At 42.9% G+C, this 12616-nt stretch overlaps 1 protein-coding gene across 8 annotated transcripts in view; it reads right to left on the bottom strand.

The window, feature by feature from the left end:
• Cfap92 (cilia and flagella associated protein 92 (putative)) overlaps positions 1–12616 on the bottom strand; it is a 48924-nt gene that overhangs the window by 21194 nt on the left and 15114 nt on the right. For all 8 annotated transcript variants that reach the window (XM_042273568.2, XM_076567144.1, XM_016003048.3 and 5 more), the window contains 2 exons: positions 6469–6653; positions 2385–3289 (listed from right to left, as the gene is read on the bottom strand). In XM_042273568.2, coding sequence (XP_042129502.1) covers positions 2385–3289; positions 6469–6653 — 1090 coding nt within the window. The remainder of the gene's footprint in view (positions 1–2384; positions 3290–6468; positions 6654–12616) is intronic.

Below are 12616 nucleotides of genomic sequence, written 5' to 3'. Positions count from 1 at the left end.
GAAATTTTCTCTAGTCTGATGTCATGTTTTCTTGATTGTCATTTAAATTTTCAAAAATAGATTTAACAAAAATATGAGCGTAGTGGTTCACCTCTGCAACCGCAGAACTCAGAAAGTTGGGGAAGGGAATTCATGCAGACTTGAAAACAGCCTAAGCTACTGAGTTTCAGGACAGCCCAGGTTCAAAGGGAAACTTTTTCTCTCAAAAAAAAATTTTTTTTTAAAGATCAGATCATTATAGTCTAGCTAGCTGTGCTTAAACAATCACAGAAAAAGACTACTACAGATCCCATCCAGCACACCTGGAAACAAAAGCATACAGACTGGAAAGGGGGAGAAGTCACCCCTCTTAACATGCTAGCCTATGCAGAAAACACCACAGAATGTACCAGAATAAAGATGAACAACTCTTTCATTCAATAAGTTGATTTATGAGCTTATGCAAATCAGTTGTGCTTCTGTAAATAATCAAAGAATATTTGGCACCTGAAATTTAGTGTAGAATTTTCAAAATAACAAAAGTATAGATGAGCAAATTCATGGTTGCCGGGAATTAGGACAGTTATAGGGGGTACGCTTGATTACTATAGCAACAGGAGGAGATTCTCTGAGGTACCTTGATGAGAGTGGCTGCATAACTCATATGTGACAGACTTCGTGTGCAGCATGCCCACATGGCATTGTCAGAAACTGTGTTAGCTATCCTATCAGAGCCAAGTTTATAAAGGATACAGAGGGCCTCTTGGTCAATTTTTCAGTGTCTTGTTAACATATAATTACCTCAAAATGAAAAGTTTAAAACCTACATAGAGGGGCCAGAGAGATGACTCAGTGGTTAAGAGTGCTTATTGATCTTGCAAAGGACCTGAGTTTGGGTCTCAGCATCCACATGGTGACTCTTAACCACCTGGAACTCCAGGTCTAAGGGATCCAGCACCCTCTTCTGTCTTCCATGGGCGCTGCACACACAGGGTGCACAGACATGCATGCAGGTAAAACACTCGTACACATAAAATGAAATAAAATAAATTTAATCAAAATATTAAGTCATTTAAAAAACTATATAGTTTTTTTCTTGTTTGTTTTTGTTTTTGTTGTTTGTTTTTGTTTTTGCTTTTCAAGACAGAGTCTCTCTGTATAGCCTTGACTTTTCTGGAGTTCGCTCTGTAGACCAGGCTGGCCTCAAACTCACAGAGATGCACCTGCCTCTGCCTCCCAAGTGCTGGAATTAAAGGCATGCACCACCACTGACCAGCTTAGATTTTCTTTTTAAATAGCTGAGTTTGTTTTTATGAGTGGCTTGAAAGTAACTTACTTTCCTTTTCCTATGGAGAAAAAAAATTGTCTAAACACCATTTATTGAAAAATATCCTGTTCTACTATTTTTTCTACTATAGATACCTGTTTGTGCTTATCTGCTTTTTTTTCCTTTTTGAAATAAAGTCTTACTCTGTTTTACATTACATGTCTTACTGCAGATCATACTACAGTCCACATTTTGATGATCAGTTGAAGGACATTTGATTTCTGCTTTTTGACTATTATATACTATACATTCATTTACAGATTTTGGTGTGGATATAAGTTTTTGGTTGTCTTAGGCATACATCTAAAGAGAAGCAGAGAAGCCATGTGTCTCTCTGGTGTCTCTCAGCTTGTCAGCACATCAGGACAAGCCCCCACAGTGGTAAGGTCCCCTCTTGGGTAGACAGAAACAACTTCTGGCCTCTTGATGTTAGTACATGAGGTCTGGGGTCATGAAATCTGCCCTCAGTAGGAACTAAGAATCCTATTCCTCAAACAAGTAAAACCTAGCACACAAGGAACCCTCTGTAAGTTCCATGTTCTAAATCACCCCAATTTTTGTTTCATTTAAAAATGTTTATGCATTGCCAAGCAGTGGTGGCACACACCTTTAATCCCAGCACTTGGGAGGCAGAGGCAGGCAGATTTCTGTGAATCCGAGGTCAGCCTGGTCTACAGAGTGAGTTCCTGGACAGCTAGGGCTGTTACACAAAGAAACCCTATCTTGAAAAAAAAAAAGAAAAAAAAGTTTATGTATTATTATGTGTGTGCACCATGGCATGGCATATGCATGGAGATCAGAGAACAACTTCATAGAGTTAGTTCTTTCCTTTCGCCTGTATGTGAGTTCTGTGAATTTAACTCAGGGCACCAGGATTACACAGAAAAATTACTGAGCCAATCCTAAATTTCCTTACTAGCCCAATCCTAAATTTCCCCTTTCCACTAAGACAGCTAGGTCTGCTTGTTGTCAGTATCTAGAGGACATTGAATTTGACCTTGGCTTTGAAACACCTACTCCATTTGCCCTGTATCCAGAATGCCATGGCTTTACTTTGAAGGTGACAGAGTCTGCCTACCTGCTCTGGTAACTGTCCCACAGCCGCCTCAAGCCGTGTTCTGCCAAGCCTTCTAGAATAAAAAGATGGATCTTTCCATCCAGCAGGTGGAAGCCAGTGAGCACATCTAGGTTCTGTCGCTCTTGGATCCTCACACGCACCCTGAAGGCTGACAGGATCTGCTGGATGTCCTGGGCAGGGTAACTGTCCAGGTCCAAGGCTTTGGCATTGATCATGGTGATGTCCTGCAGCAGGTCCTGCAGGAGGACCAGCTTCTTGGTGTTGAACACAAAAATGATGCGGCCGAACTGGGTACCCATGAGGTCGAGCTCAGGCGCAGTGAACCAAGCACTCAGGGGCACTGCGATGTCCACTCGGAGCTTGAGTAGAGAGTTGGCCTCCAGGTAGTTGCCCATAGGTATTGAGCTGTGCTGGAGGCCATCTGTGGGGGCCCGGAACCCTACAGACTTTTTGTTCCTCCTATCCTGGTTCCGGCTGGCAGACTTTGGCTCACAGTTATGGATGGGGACAACCACGTTCAAGAACTTATGACCAAGGAGGAGGTCAGCAAAGCTGACCCGGGCAACCCCATAAGGATCCCATGTCTTGTTCTGGGACTCAAAGGGGTTATTCTCTGTATCTTTGGGAGAGATGAAAGCTTGGAGGTTGAAGTACGAATCCACGGGGTCCTCTCCAAACAGGGCAGGCTTCCGGGAGTACTCCTCTGACTTTCGGTCCCTGTCATGGACTTCAACCACCATAGGGGGCCCTTCCAGGTATTCCCTCAGGTCACTGGGATGCATGGCCCCAAGGAAGATGACATTGATATCCTGGAAAAATACATGAGTCCCATGGGGCTCCCTCTTGGTCTCATGAACTGGAGTATTGTGGAACTGGTATCTGCAGTACACAGGGGTGCACAGCTTCTACAAGAAAGCAGGGGAGCAACAAGTTACACTCTACCTGTGTGCACAGCCTCCCCAAGAGAGCAGGGACAGCAGGTCACACCCCTCCTGTGTGCACAGCTTCTCCAAGAGAGCAGGGGAACAACAAATTACAGTCTACCTGTGTGCACAGCCTCCCCAAGAGAGCAGGGACAGCAGGTCACACCGCTCCTGTGTGCAGGTAAACTGGAATTTTCAGCTTGACTCTAGCCAAAAACATTTTATAATAAAACAATGAAAAGTATTCTCCAAGAACTCGGACAAGACCCAGCATCTTATAATATGGCGTTCCAAAATGTCTACGGCTCGATCCAGAATTATATGACACACAAAAAGCCAGGAAAGAGAATATCAGCAGATGCCAACTCTAAGATGACTCAGAGGTTGGAAATGTGAGGGTTTAAAGTGTGCTATTGTGACCATATTACAAGAAGTAACAGCTGACTCTATTCAGAGTGTCTGCCAAGGTCACAAGTCTTGGCAGAAAGTACAATGAAGAACCAGCAGACACCAAACAAGAGATTAAAATCTCACTGGACAGTACTGAAAACAAAATGGAGACAGCAAAGGAAAATGAGGTGAACTTAAAGAAAGAGCATAGAACTACGAAAGACTAACAAGGAAAAGGAAAGAATTCTATGAGACAATTGCAGTAATGTACTATTTGTACCATCAGAGTCCCAGGAAGAGAGAGCAGAAAGGACATACAAAAGCTATCAAAAGGAGTAATGCTTGGAAATTGCTTCACTTTGGAAAAAACGTAATCTCAAGGCTCAAGACACTCAGTCCATCCAATCAGGCTTAACCCCAAAAGCTCACATCCAGACACATCCTCACTGAACTGTTCTGTTTAGTTCTATTTTCAATAAAGCAGGAGTGGGGCGGGGGGCAAGAACATCTTAAAAGCAACCAGAAAGTGATGACCTGTCACACCGGGAGAAGAGCAGTCACAGAGGCAGGAAGAGAGGTACAGTGCTAAAAGAAGACCTCATCAGCCGGGCAGTGGTGGTGCACGCCTTTAATCCCAGCACTTGGGAGGCAGAGGCAGGCAGATCTCTGTGAGTTTGAGGCCAGCCTGGTCTCCAAAGCGAGTTCCAGGAAAGGCGTAAAGTTACACAGAGAAATCCCATCTCAAAAAACCAAGAAGAAGAAGAAGAAGAAGAAGAAGAAGAAGAAGAAGAAGAAGAAGAAGAAGAAGAAGAAGAAGAAGAAGAAGAAGAAGAAGAAGACCACCTCATCAATTTAGAATACCAAACCAGTGAAGATGCGTGCCAGGGATGAAGGGAAACAGATACTTATTCACTGAGAAGAAAACTAAGATCCTTTGTTTCTAGCGACCATGCTTTAAAAGATGGCTAGTGTAGCTTCTGCTTGTAAGACATTCTAGCAAACACAAACGAAAGACAAAGGATGAGCCTGCCTTTTCTGGGAATTCGGTGGAGAGTACAAAGCAGTACGAGCAAGGGTTAGCCATTTCAACTGGCACAGAGAGACTTGTGATTTCAATGGCATCCTTCTGGGAAAAGGATTTTTTAAACTTAATTATATACTTCTTATATACTTACATTTCAAAAGAAATGTACAATGTATGTGGATTTCTCTTTTAGAAAAATGCAATGTATCTATGGGAATACACTCACACTAAGATTCATCATGTGTTAGTTAATTTTTCCATTGCTGTGACAAACTCATGATGTTTATCATGAGTAAGGCAACTTCTAGAAGGGATGATTGGTGATTACAGTTCCAGAGGGAGGGACAGGGGCCCAGCATCGTCATGACAGGGAAGCGTGACATCAGGCAGGCCTGGTGGTTGAAGCAGCACACTGGGAACTCACATTGAAACCACAAAGAGGAAGCAGAAAGGGTGAACCTGGAATGGCATGGAGTCTTCGGACTCTCGAAGCCCACCCCCGTGATGTATTTCTTCCAAGAAGCTTCCTCCACATCTCCTAAACCTCTCAAGTAGACCCACCAGCTGAGAACTAAGCATTCAACTGCCCGAGACTGTGGGAGACATTCATTGAAATCACCACATGCCATAGCTTCAGAAGGTGAAAAAAAGATCCTACAGTCTTTGAGGAAAGTAACAATGCCTTCAAAACGCTGAAGCATTGATTTCTAACCAATGAGTCTAAACCCAACTGTGCTGGCTAGTTGTTTCTACGTTGGTTTGGTTTCTTTTGGGTTTTATCAATTTGACACAAACTGGAGTCATCAGGTGAGTTGGAATATTCCTCTATCAGATTGGCCTGTAAGCAAGATGGTAGGGCATTTTCTTGATTAATGAATGATGTGGGAGGACCCAACCTAAGTCTACTGTGGGTGGTCTTATGTTATACAAGAAAGCAGGCTGAGACATCCTGGTCTACATAGAGTTCCAAGACAGCCAGGGCTACACAGAGAAACCCTGTCCCAAAACATAATAAAAGAAAAGAAAAAATAAATAAAGATATCAGGCTGAGCAAGCCATGGAGAGCAAGTCAGTAAGCAGTGTTCCTCTGTGGCCTCTGCTTCAGTTCCTGCCTCCAGATTCCTGTTTGAGCTCCTTCCCAGGTTTCCCTTAATGATGGACTCTAACTTTTAAGATATAATGAACCCTTCCCTCCACAAATTGGTTTACTCAGTGTTTTATCATGGCATCAGAAAGCAAACTAAGACACCAAGCCAGTTTCCCAAGTATGAGAATATGGAATATGAAGATACTTTTAGAAAGTGAAATAATGTGGTGGTGGGATATATACTAAAGAATGTGTTTCAGCCAAACCAAAGAGCAAATAGAAGAAGAGGAAAACAGTCCTAGAAACCATGACCCAGAGAAGAAAGAGGGAACTCCTTGGATACAGAGTAATACTGAGCCTGGAGGGTTTACAACAGCAAGTACACATCTGGGTGCCACTGCTGTGACAGGGGAGCCCACATGTTTCTGAAGAGGCCAGTGATCTCCACTTGTAGCACACTTAGGGAGCAGTGAAAAGTCTCAGATTGGGTGGCTCCAACTCTCAGGAACCTCATCTCTTTATGTCTCTCTACAGAATCTTATGGTAAGCCGTGGGTGATGTTTCTTGGATTGAGCACCTGAAAGATTAGATGACCCACAGTAGCCACCTGAGTGGGATAAGGAGTTGCTCTTAATGAGAAAAGCAGGCATTCATTCTTACCTGCAGGTCATGAATGGATAAAGGCTGGATCGGAAGGCAAGAGGCACACCTGATCTTTATGGTCAAGGGGTTCAAGTCTTGTTTTTGCTCTTCAGTCATGATAGGAACTTCAGTTTTTAAAGTCAAAAAGCAATCTAAAATGTCGGCAGACTTCTCGCTGCCACGGCTGATGACCGTTTGCCAGCCTAGAAGGAAACATACAGAGCATTAGCCCCCTTAACCCATGATGTCCAGAAGCAGGTCCTCATCAGAAATGTGACAAGAGCTGATGCTAAATTCATAACCACAAGGGGTGCTAGCATCTTTGGTACAGGAAGGTACTCTGCAGGCTACCAAAAGAGAAATGCAAATACCAAGGCAGCTACAAAACTTGGATTTACAATGGCGTCCTGCCTGCAAGATATGCTAGAGCAATGGTGGCACAAAGCTTGTAGGAGTCACCAAAAATATCCGATTTAAGGCCCACTCCATGAGATGGAACCCATACTCAATGCTACTTGGGTGGCTAAGAACCTGAGACTAAATAGCCCAGGGATAGGATAAAACTAAATACTACTGTTCTGGCATTACTGCTCGAAGACATAACATTCCATTGAACTGGAAGCTCAGACACCACCCTCACACCCCCACCAAAGTCACTTTGGGCTTCTAATAGCTTTAAGTCTACAGGCTAAGAAAGGAATAACAGTGTTAGGAAGTGTACCGATCCAGATTACCAAGGGGAAATTAGATTGCTTCTCCACAAAGGAGGTAAGAAAGATTATGCCTGGAGTGTAGGAGATCTTTAAGGTCTACCACGTTCTGTGATTAAAGTCAATGGGTAACTACAACAACCTAACCTAGGCAGAATGAAAGAGGTACAGACCCTTCAGGAATGAAGGTATGGGTCACTCATCCAAGAAAGCAATTAAGACCTGCTGAGGTATTTGCTGAGGATGGAAGAAATACAGAATGGGTAGTAGAGGAAGGTAGTTATAAACACCAGCTGGGGTCACATGACCAGTGGCAGAAAAGAGAATTATAATTGGCATGAACATTTGTTGCATTTTGTTAAGAATGTGTTTGTACAAATATTGTGTTCTCTTTCCTCAATTTTTTTATCATGCAATGTAACATCAATTAAAGTGGTATCAGTGGTTACACATATTTAAATTTGAGATACTGAAAGAATGTCCCTCAAGGGGCATTGCCACCTTTTCTAAATTTATAATGTGTTTTCAGTTGTACATGGGATAGTTATATCCTGTTAGGCAAAATTATGACCTGGTTAAATATATAATGCATTTGTAGTTGTATATCTGATAGTTATATCATATTAGGTGTAATTATGGTTAAATATATAATGTGTTTGCAATTGTACATAGGATAGTTATATCATGTTAGACATAATTATGACTTGGTTATTGCTGTTATCTGGAAATTACATGACATAAAAAGATATAATTGTGTGTCAAGTTGATAAAGGGTGGATTTGTGTTATGAAATAATCTTTTTGTATACTGAGAAGATATCTTTGCCAGGGCTCCTTCTAATTGGTTTAATAAAAGAGCTTACTGGCAGTAGCTAGGCAGAAGGTAGAGGCAGACACAAAACACAGAGGCTGTTGGGAAGAAGGAGGGTGGAGTCTGAGGAGTCTTGAGTCAGACTCGGAAGAAGCAATATGGGAAGTTCATAGATGAGGTAAATGAGCCTCAGGGAAGCACATAGATCAATAGAAATGGGTTAGATTAAGTTATAAGAGCTGACTGGAGACAAGCCTAAGCTATCAGCTGAGCATTTATAATTAATAATAAGTCTCTGTGTGGTTATTTGGGAACAGTTGCTGGGACACAGAGAAACTTCACCTACAGACTTGCGATTGCTGTTCTTGGTTGCCAACTTGATTGCATCTGGAATTAACTAAACCCAAGTGGCTGGGTGCAGCTGTGAGGGATTTTTTTCTTAATTAAATCATTTGAAGTGGGAAGACACATTTCTAATCCAGATCTTTGAGGTGGGAAGATCCACCTTTAACCTGGGCCATACCTTCTACTGGTAGCCTATATAAGTGCATGGAAAAAGGAAGCTTGCTCTCTCTGTCCTCTCTCTCCCTTTCTCCCTCTCTCCCTTTCTCCCTTTCTCCCTCTCTCCCTGTGGATCAGGATGTAACTCTCAGCTACTGCTCCAGCACCATGCTCCTTATCATGATGATAATGAACTAAGCCCCTGAAACTGTAAGTAAACGTCCAGTTAAATGCTTTCTTTCATAAGAGTTGCCTTGGTCATAGTGTCTCTAAACATCAGTAGAACAGTGACTAAGACAGAAGTACCAGAGAGCAGAGTATTGCTATGACAGGCCTGACTATCCTCTTTTGTTGGTGAAATGTAGACTTAGGGACTTTATATTAGGAAATGAGTTGAACATTTTTTTAAAGGACTCTTTCTTTTTTTTTTAAAGATTTATTTATTTATTGTGTATACAGCATGTATGACTGCAGGCCAGAAGAGGGTACCAGATCTCATTATAGATGGTTGTGAGCCACCATGTGGTTGCTGGGAATTAAACTCAGGACCTCTGGAAGAGCAGTCAGTGCTCTTAACCTCTGAGCCATCTCTCCAGCCCCAGTTGAACATTTTAAGTGGTACTTGATGGGCCATACTAGTAGGATCCTAGAAGACAGTGATTGCTGAGACTAATGTAAATTATAACAGCTCAACTCATGAAGTTTTAGAGGGGAAGAATATTAGTAAGTGGCCTAGAGACCATTCTTGTGATACTTTGACAAAGAATGTGGCTGCTTTTTTGCCCTTGTCCTAAAAATCTGCCTGAAGCTAAATTGAAGAGTTTGGGATTGAGGACTTTGGCAGAAAAGATCTCAAGTCAACCTAGTATTTATTGACTGTGTCATTTGCTAATAGTCACTCCTAATGCAGATCTACAATGAAAAGGAGAAAATGGGGCAAGGAGAAGTATAAAATGCACAGTTTGAGGAGCAAAAGAGCACCAGAAAATGTAATGGAGCAAAGTCCAGTGCTCTAGGAGATTAAAAAGTTTAAAGAAAAGCCTAGTGCTATATGGAATAAAGGGAGTGGTGACCACAGAGCAAGACCCCACCCAGCTAAGCTTCCAACTTGTGAAAAAGAATTAAAGAAAGCTTAAGGAGTGAAGGAAACCATGAAGAGATATGATTGTGTGTCAAGTTGACAAGGGGTAGAACAGAATGCTGATATAAATGTAATTGAACAAGGGATCCAAGTTCCAGACCCAGCAAGCGGCAAAACTTAGTAGCTTCAGCCACCTGGTCCTGGCTTTAGAGTCAAGAAGACCAGGAAGGGTTCATGGACTCTCCCCCGTGACTAAGGAAAAATGCTGAGGACAGGCATGTGTCAGAGGTGTTCCTGCATGGAGGCCCAAAGAGGCCATTGTGTGAAGCTGTGACGGTGAAGCCTGGATTGTACTGAAGACCCCAAGATGTTGGAGATGCCAAAGTCATGGGATACCTGCTGAGGAGAGTTTCAGAGTGGGAGTGGAAGCAGCCCAAGGGAGAGAAGTGTGCTGCAGTCAGCAACACTGGAAGGAGTTGGAGATCTGAAGAGCACTTTGGCCTGAGTTATGGAGATGCAGAATTTCAAGGTTTCCCTGTTGGTTTTCGGTTTTACTTTGGTCCAGTATTTCCTCACTGTGCTCCCTTTCCCTCCCTAGTTCAATGGCAATGTATATTCTGTGCCACTGTATGTTGGAAGTACGTGATCTGCTTTTTTATTTTGATTTTACATGAAGTTACAGTTAGATTGCCATGAGTGTCAAAGACTTTGAACTTTCAAATGGTGCTGAAACTCTGATAGACTATGTGGACTTTTGAAGTTGGACTGACTGCATTTTTTGCATTATGATATGACTACAAATCTATGGAGGCCAGGGAGTGGAATGTGGTGACTTAATAAGAACGACCGCCATAGGTACATATATTTGAATGCTTAGTCGCCAGGGAGTGGCACTACTTGAGAAGGACAGAGGTGTGGCCTTGTTGGAGAAAGTATGGTACTGGGGTGGGCTCTGAGGTTTCAAAAGCCTTAGCCAGGACCAGTGGCTCTCTCCTTTCCTCCTGTCTGTGGATTCAAATATAGAACTCTCAGCTGCTTCTCCAGCACCATGTCTGCCTGCATGCTGCCATGCTTCTCGCCATGATGATAATAATAAACTAAACCTCTGAAACTGTAAGCAAGCCCCCAGTTAAATATTTTCCTTTATATGAGTTGTCTTTATTTATTTATTTTTTAAATAAAGATTCATACTACAGGGTAAAGCCTTTAAGAAGAAATCAGAACACTGGATGTGATGGCAATCATTTGTGATCCTAGCACACAGAGATTGAGACAGAGAATGGGCTACACAGCAAGACTCTTGTTTCCAAAAATCAAGAGCTAGGATGTAGCTCAGTAATCGGGGTTTTGCCTAGTATATCCAAAGCCATGGAGTCTATCCGCAGAACTGGAAAAACTGGGAAATGCCCACAGGTGGAATGTTGAATGCCAATGTTCTAAACAAAAGTCTAAGCTCCCTAAGAGCACTGAATTTTTATTATTTTATCTTGATCATCTAAAGGTACGGTGTATATTTTCTGAATCACTCTGAGTACAGTATCAAGTTCTGGTGCATGGGTGCCACCCACATAGAGACAACTGGTCCAGTGTGTGGCTCCTACACTGGTAGGTGACTATACAGCCACTGTTCTAGACCTCTGCCACGACGACAGCACCCACTGTCCATGTTCCTTCTCCATACTGGCCACATTTCAAGTGTTTCGTGGCGGTGTGGCTGGAGGCTAGCAGATTTGGAGCCTGGCCTTCACTTCAGACAGTCCCACTGGTCAAGCTGCAGCAGGCAGCTGAATGAAAACAAAATGCTAATGGAGGCAGGCGACATCCGTATAGGTACCTGGAGCTGAGGGGTAGGCAGCTCTTTAACTGTGGTCATTAAACAGCTATCTGAAGAGAATGTGACGGGCACCTGTGGCATACACCCTGTTTCCCTGCCACCCAGGGCACGTGAAGAACATGCAGCAGCACTACAGGTGTCAGGAGCACCCTGTTCCCAGTTATGATGACCAAAAGTGCTTCTGCCCTTACCAAGTCACCCCCGTGAGACCCAGTTTCCCAGAGGAAACGCCCTGCTGCTATGTGAAGGAAGGAGAGGTGAGCTCTAAACAGACATCACTGTCACTTGATCCTGGACATGCTCTCCTGGGGTTGCTGTCGTTTTCACTTTATGGAAGGGAAACGGAGCTTCAGACACGTTAAGCAATCGCCCAAAGACTCTGAACTCTTACCCTGTAGAGTCACAGAACAGCACTGAGGTCGGGCTATGGGGCTAAGTTAAGTTCCAAATCCAGGCTGCCAGCTCACCCCAGCCCTCCATACATGACCCCCTCCTTTAATATAAGAGTTCACGCCCAAGCTCAGGATCTCCCAAAAATCCCACTGGGAACCAACTGCTGTCTTCTATGATGGTATAGAAAACCTCTGGCCTAACCTAAAATAGAAAAATGTTTACCAGACAAAATTGTATGCGTTTTAGAATGGATAATCTCAGGCTATGATTTCACGTTGAAAGCAGCTGGCCACGAGTCAAGGCCATTCTAATTGACTGCCACCTGCAGTTGCTCTAAAGGGTTGGGGTTCATCTCTCCTCTCCCAATGATCTGTCATCTCCCTACCAGCCACTCAGAGTCCCTCTGTTGGCAAGACCCTGTACTGAGCAGTTTACACACATTGTCTTCTGTGACCCTTTGACTGGACAGGTGTGGGGGTTGGTGCCATCTCGGAACGAAGCCTGCACCTCTACAAAATAGCCAGTGGAGGGCGCATACTCCTCCTGAGAGTGAAAAGCCAGAAAATGGTTTGGGAAAAGTTTGAAATTATTTTCTCTAAATAGAAAAGAAAAAAAAAATTCACCCCATATTACTCTTCTTTAAAAAAATAATTTAATCTAAAATGTATCCTGAGATTGCATCAAAATATATGAATATAATAAATGTCTGTTTATTGGTTGTCAGAAGATGGAAGCATAATTTATAAAATGCAGAAAATCTTACAAGTAATTCTTGCTCCACTACTGACCTGTACGTGCTGGGCAGGTTACTTAGCATGATTTTTTCTCACTAGAAAA

This window comes from Peromyscus maniculatus, chromosome 3 (assembly GCF_049852395.1).
Source record: "Peromyscus maniculatus bairdii isolate BWxNUB_F1_BW_parent chromosome 3, HU_Pman_BW_mat_3.1, whole genome shotgun sequence".
NCBI classification, from domain to species: Eukaryota; Metazoa; Chordata; class Mammalia; order Rodentia; family Cricetidae; genus Peromyscus; species Peromyscus maniculatus.
This window is presented reverse-complemented; position numbering and strand designations above follow the sequence as displayed.